We start from the raw sequence: 7,500 nt of genomic DNA on the forward strand, positions 1-7,500 counted from the left end.
ACTGGTATGGTGACAAGAAAGAAACAACCATGATTTTTTTTTTATATCTAAATTACAGTTCTTTTGCTTTTTAGCAAATTTTTATAGATATTAAATAGAATTACAAGTAAGGTACATTTTATGCAAATAATTTATCAGTACTGTATTATGATTTTCTTTAAAGGGTCCATTATAAAATCGGTTAAAATCAAATATATGGTAGGATATGTGTAATTTCTATCAGTGTTATACTCGAGTGCTTTACCTTTCACTCTTTCAGTTTTTCAATAACCAACCATCTTTCATCCCCAGCTGGCCATAGAAGAACTTCATTTTTTTGTAGTGATGTTTTTATGCCACATTAGAAAGTCCGATTGATGTTGTTATTCATTTGTTCCTGAAAGGCTCAAAAAGTTCTGTTACTGTCAGGATGTTTGTTTGTGTTCGTGTATCAGGGTAAATAACTGTTTTGTTGTTAAGTTTATTTATTTTCAGTCATGTGCTTTATAATATTGTATTTCAGAAAATGAGAAATGCTGAATGCATAATGTGTGCATTTTTTCACACCAGGCATCTAAGATACTGTTTTTTTTCGCCCACTTAATAAAGTTGTGAAGGCCAGTGTTCCAAGTGAATAATATTGACTTATGAGTTTATATAGTATGCCAAAGGGATTGCAATTTTTTCTCTTAGTATTGTGAATATCATTGCAGAATATTATGACAGTGCAAGGTAACTGTGCTTAGTGGTTTCCATTTCAAAAGTATCCATATGACTTCTATGAAAGGTGAATGGCTTTTGTCAATGATGTAAGTCATTCCATTTAATTTGGGATAATTATCTAGAACTGCAGTTTAAATAGTCTTTGGAAAAGATTAAGGGCCCAAAAAATTTGCTAAATTACCAGGTAAATGGATGCTTTCTGCAAGGAAATGTTCTATCTGTTGCATGTCTTAAATATACAACATTACATGCATGGTTACACTATATGCACTTACACAGTACTTGTCGGATCATCCATAGAATTTTGTGTCCATATGCAAAAACTGTAGAGCTTTGTTTTTTCTAACCCTAAAGTATTTATTTTTCCTACTAGACTATTGTATATCCATTTCCCACTGGTGTCATACAGTATTAAACGGTAAATGATCCACAGAAATTAATTGAATGTGGGTGGAGTTATAATTTGAAGCTCTCGTTATTTCAAAAGTATTTTGGTTAAGTACATTTTAAAAAAAAAAATGAGCCATTTTACCTGCCTTTGTCCCTTCTCATATGGTGTGAGCTTCCTATATGCATGTTTGTTAAACTTTACTTTTATAAAAGTCTATGACTGTGTTTTACATTTATTCAAGTCAGTAGTTTTCATGTATGTATGTACAGTATATAAAATATTGCAGGAGTTAGCATTCAGTGCTCTCCTCTTCATTGCATAGAAAAATGGTTACATGAATTAGATGGATGTTGAATATTGTTTAGCATGTCTGTATGAACATTTTAAGTATGAGACACTGAATATAAATGGCATCTTAAAAACATAATGTTTTCTTTAAAATTTGGGCTCATTATAAATGAATCTCAAAATGTAGGTTCTGTCATCTAGAAATGGGTAAATCTTAATGTGGTTGAAACAGTACAATCAGGGATTTTCTTAACAGCATTAATCATTATATATACCTTAAGGGAAAATAACTGGGAAATAAATGTGTAATTGCCAGTGGAAGGGTCGAAAGCTCAGCAATTTATTTACAATATTTATCTAAGCATTTTTAACCTCATATTACATAATTGAATCCAATCTTTCTTTATCTAGAGTTTGGTAGTTCTTTCCTATCCCTGCCTTCAGATTTTAGTCTGTCTGTAAAGGTTTTCCCTATTAGACATTGCCTTACATTTCTTTTGAATTTTTACTTCCGCATTTCTCTACATATAGGTGTTATTATACTGATGAATTTGTTTCATATTCTTATCTATATTGAATTCTTATGAATACTGTATCTGTGTAAGAATCATGTCATTTTATTGCAAGCCTCGGCTACTTTTTTCCCATCTTGAAAATTAAACTTAGAAGATCTGAGAGAATCAGCAACTATAACCTTGATAATGGGGGTGAAAGTATTGCTGTTACAGTATTTCTGCAGTGCAGCACATTTTAGTATAGACCACATCATCTTTCAATTTTTTTTCGTGAGAATCGTATGGATACTTTTGGAACCTGTTTAAAGATAGTTTTCACATTTTGATTATGGAAAGCTAAAGAGCTTTTCACCTTTTGATTGTTGGAAGAAGCTTTAAATCTTGTATGATGATAGTTCCTTCTCCTCATTAGTGTGAGGTTGCATTTGGAAGTAATCATTGATATCATTTTAGTTTACAAATACATTCCGTTTCTTTTTACAGTATAGTTTTTTTAAGGTATCCATGATTCTTTGATTAATTATTTTTCTTACCATAATGGTATTTACTTGGGTATCTGTGATGAAATATCTTGTGTATACTTTATTTGCACATTTTCTATATCTGGTTTTAGCTCTTTATTTCTGGCTGCCAAAGCCTTCTCACATGAAAAGTATACTATTTGAAAATGGTAGAATATCCTTAAAGGGCAAATTCTTATGAATCTTTTTGATATTGTCTGTTTTCATCTTTGGAGATTTATGAGACGAAATGGATATCATATACATCTTGCTTTAATTAAAAGTTTGGATTTATTTTTACTGGGAAAACTATATTTTTGTAATCAAACATGGATTTTAAACTGCCATAGACTGCTAGTGTACAGTATTAGGAAAATCCTCTATAATGCAGTATATAACTGGGTACCCTTAGGGGAAAATATTTACTCTAACCCCATTTTCTTCACAAAAATCAGATGAATCTTGGAAAGGTATAGGGTATTATAGGTCAAAAGTAAAGAAAAATTTTTTGTGAAAGAATTGATGTGTTTTAAGTTTTTGAAAATAGTTTAAACAACTTCAGCTAAGACAAAGGAAGAGGTGAGCAATATGAAAATGCTTTACTTTACTGTCCTTTATACTTGACACAAACACTTTTTTTATCCTTTTCTATTACAATTTTGCTCTTAATTTCTACGGACACAGACAAAAGTATGGAGTTAGTATCACCCTACGTATGATATTAGAGTTGGTCTGTGCCTTCTAGACCAAATTAGAGTGGGGATAATGTTCTCAATATAAACTTGTGTTATGAGTAGTCTTATACAATCAACACATGCATTTATTACTGAGATCACCATCATTCTATACATGCTCATAAGTGTTCATATATTGTTGAAAGTATGGTGTGCATATATACAGTATACCTGACTTATATACTGTGTATAATTTAATCTTTTACTTTCCACCACTGATATTATTAACTTTATTATATAGTTCATCAATATTTACTCAGACTCATAAGAACTTACTAAAAACATCTTATTATGTGTGACGTACAATATGTTGCGACGAGAGTGTAGTTAACCATAGAATTATTGGAAATTTACTGAGCTGGTTGTGACAGTTTAGAGCAGTGGCCTTCTATTCTTCTGAAACTTATCTTGCAAGTGAAGTCCCTTTTATCTTGTGCCATGTGTTTTCACTTGTTCAATTATGTTGATAGTTTCTATTAATGCATTAAAATTTCAAATCTTCAATTGCAGGTTGTGAAAATGCCACCTGCCCGTATGAACAATATCTGCGAAACTAACGGCCCTAGAAAGTGGAAAAATATATTTGGGAGAAATGAAGGTGGGTTCTATATATTATAGATGTACTATATGTATGAAATTACTTTAACTTGTACAGTATGTAAATAAGTATAAAAGCAAAGAAGCAATAGCTATGGAAGGAGAAAGAGGAACACCTGAAAGAAAAAATCATGCCTAAAATGAGATTGATGAAGATCATTTATATCTATCAACTTTCAAGTAGAAAAATCATTTTGTTTTTTAACCCCATGAAGGGAAAAGCTGATGATAAGAAACAGCTCATGTTTAGCTTTAAATCAGAAGAATGTTTTGAATTTATATGAAAGTTACATTTTCTTCAAGCACATTATTTAGCTATAGTAATGCATTTCCAATACATCATTTTAGTATTTGACTGAAATAAAGGTTTTATAATAGGTAAAATAATCACACACAAAATTTTTTCAAATGTATTAAAATTATTATTTTGGAGTTCAAAACCAGATCTTGGTGATATCTTCAGGATTTTATTTACTGGATTTTATGTTTTAAGTTTTTTTTTTTTTTAAACTAGTTCTGGAATAAAATTGATAAAAACATAAAGCATGCTTCCCTATTACTCCTAACTCATATTTTTATTTTTCAAAGCTGGTGAAAAGGGTGGGGGAGGAGGTGGTGGTGGTGGTGGGGGAGGAGGTGGAGGAGGAGGTGGAGGAGGTCCTGAAGATGAGGGTTCAACAACTGATGAATGCAACAAGAAGAACCTTATGCAGGATGGTGTTATACGAGGACTCGGGGTTAAGCACAATACTAGTCTTTCAAAGGTAAGCTATATTTAATAAATCTTTGATTATCAATTGCATATTTCCTTATGCTGGGTACAAAAAGGTTGCCATATGTTTTTCAACTAGGTCTGGTTCATCCATCCATTACGAGGTGTTAAAGGTATCTAAAAGATATACAGTATGTCAAGCTGATCTTTTTTTCACATATTAGGTCTCTAATTATGTTGTCATTAGATTATAGTTGAGATATTTTACATACAGCATTTTATTTTAGATACAGTATTATTCAAACACTATTACTTTGACATCAGAACCTATAGTAACATTAGACAAAGCAGCGCTAGTACTATCATTTCAGGAGAAGGTAGGTTAACACCTTTATCGCCGTCTCATACTGATAACCAACGAAGTTTCAGAACAATGTTTAATAACCTTGGAAGACTGTATGAAACAACTTGACAAATATACTAGTTGAACCTATTAGGTAAAAAATTATCTACTCTCTTCAAAAGATAAATCTAAAACTGAACCCAGGTGGCCAGGTAGATTGTCTACTCTATTCAAAGGATCCAAATTTTCGTCAGCAATTCTCCCGGAAAATGCTTCATCAACAACAGATAGGGTGTTGTGGTGAAGGTAAAAGAAATATAAAGGGTTTAATCATTGTCAAGAGTATGAATAGGAAAAGAGGTAGAATAATGAAGGTATCATATAAAAAGAGATAGAGAAGGTTAGATAAAGTCTGTAGTTACTTTGGAAACAAATTTAGGAGATTCTGTACTTCAAGAATGGAAAGAATTAATAATTGTTTTCACATTTCTTTAACCATAACAGGAATTTTTTTTTTATTAAAGTTACTCAAGTTGTATGGTTTCCAACTGTCTTTTTTTATTTTAATTTGACTGACTGATAATTTCATAGTACAATACTGTATGTAATAACTGATACTAGGTTGCTCAACTTTTAGATTCTTAGCTGGTCCCTTATCAGTTAATCATATAAATGATGCTTTAGATTTGATTCAACCGTGCAAGGATTGTTTCATTTGAATATTCTTGTAGTTTAGATTTCATAAAAAGTAAATTAAAGTTTTGTAAAAATCAGTAGACAGGCAGGTATGTATTTTGTTTATATAAAAATGTGAGTTGAAAAGTTTTATGTTTTATTTACTATAACAGAGCACTCAAAACAATTCCTATTGTTCTTCCTGTAAATGGGTGGACTATATTATTTCATGTGAATTTTTTTCTATCGGTATAATTTCTGGTATCAATGGCATATTTTACAGTTTTTAACTAACATTAGAAGAAGAGATACAATGGTAGTAGCTGTGTCAGCAGCACTGGTTGAAGTGTTTAGTTTTCAACTTATTTTCAGGAATGTTCAGTATATTGCTGTATTTGCAAGTTATCAGGAAAGTCACAAGCTTTAGTGTATCTGTGTAACATGGGGGTAATGGTAAATAGATTTAAGTGCTTGATTCATGTACAGTCTGTGCATCTCGTGTAAATATCTTAGTGCTTGTTTATGAGTTTAATAGTGTTTTAGAGGTCTTCAAGATTTAAGAGTTGTCCTTGATACTTTCTGCTTTTCCATAATATTTTTTGTGAATTATTGTGATTGTTTTATTATTTAATGTTCTGGTGTGCAGTTTTTGTGTCTCAAGATCATTTGTTTTATTAAATATTTTAATTGTTTAGTATTTTGACATTTGTCTTATTCACATCCATTCCATTTTTTTTTTATCATTGTTGTTATTGTTCTATCTGCTAATCTCTCATATGCGTAGGATTACTTCTCATTCTAAGTACAGATACCAGAATTTTTTAGCTCAGTACTGTACAATATCCTACAATATTATGAATATAATCGTTTGTTGATTTTCATTGTAATTAGCATCCTCAAAGTACAGTACTGTACTGTAATAAATCCTGAAACAGATACATTAGAAACTTGATTAGCTATTTACAGATTAACATTTCAACTATGTATTTGTCAAGTATATGAACTCAGAAGTTATGGTGAAATTTATCACATCTGTCATACAAACCAATATTAGTTATTGTGTTCATAAATGCCCCTGGATGGCACAACATATGATAGATCACAGAAGAAACACACATGTAGGTGAGATTTTTTTTTTCCAACCTGACCCATCCAACCCTAACCTCAAGGCCATACAAAGACTGTACTCGGTTAACCCACACCTTTTTTTTACATCTTGTAACTCCTAACTAGGTTTTAACTGCACAATGGATTTGATAGACAGTGGATAAGGATGGTATGACTCAACACCCACAGATCCGGAGTAGCTGATGTGAATAGGGAAGATTTTCATTTTATAGTTTCCCCCTCAGTACTGGGTCTGATGACAATGGACTTGTGACTTCTTGGAACTAAAGGAAATGTGTGTATTTAGGGGGATCTCCTATTGCAGCTATACGCCCGCTATAGCAGCGTTGTTCTTTTCCTTAATGGGCACTTTAATACTTTGAGAGTCCATCCTGGATGAGTATTCGGAATAAAAAGGAATAATTAAGTTGTTGCCATGCCAACCTATGTATACATAACAACAAAACAATGAGGTTCCTATCCAACAACGCTCACTGTACTGTAGTACAATATGTAGTTCTTCAACATATGTACAGTACTGTACTATCACTACTGCATTAGCCAAGGTGAGATGACACATGAATTGTAAGTGATCAGTGTCTGTGCGAAGGTTTCCTCACAACCCTATTATTATTATTATTATTATTATTATTATTATTATTATTATTGTTATTATTATTATTATTTTTATTATTAGCTAAGCTACAACCCTAGTTGGAAAAAGCAGGATGCTATAAGCCCAACAGCTCCAACAGGGAAAAATTAGCCCAGTGAGGAAAGGAAATAAGGAAATAAATGAACTATATGAGAAGTAATGAACAACTAAAGTAAAATATTTTAAGAACAGTAACAACATTAAAATAGATCTTTCATATATAATCTATAAAAAGAGACTTATGCAGTTCATTCAACATAAAAAACATTTGTTATAAGTTT

The 7,500-nt window shown here is 31.4% G+C and overlaps 1 protein-coding gene across 1 annotated transcript in view; it reads left to right on the top strand.

Moving 5' to 3' along the window:
- Positions 1–7,500, top strand: part of LOC137653513 (potassium voltage-gated channel protein eag-like) — a 562,168-nt gene that overhangs the window by 535,789 nt on the left and 18,879 nt on the right. Inside the window, exons 17-18 of the mRNA XM_068386969.1 lie at positions 3,641–3,728; positions 4,316–4,491. Coding sequence (XP_068243070.1) covers positions 3,641–3,728; positions 4,316–4,491 — 264 coding nt within the window. The remainder of the gene's footprint in view (positions 1–3,640; positions 3,729–4,315; positions 4,492–7,500) is intronic.

Source organism: Palaemon carinicauda, chromosome 14 (assembly GCF_036898095.1).
Source record: "Palaemon carinicauda isolate YSFRI2023 chromosome 14, ASM3689809v2, whole genome shotgun sequence".
NCBI lineage: Eukaryota > Metazoa > Arthropoda > Malacostraca > Decapoda > Palaemonidae > Palaemon > Palaemon carinicauda.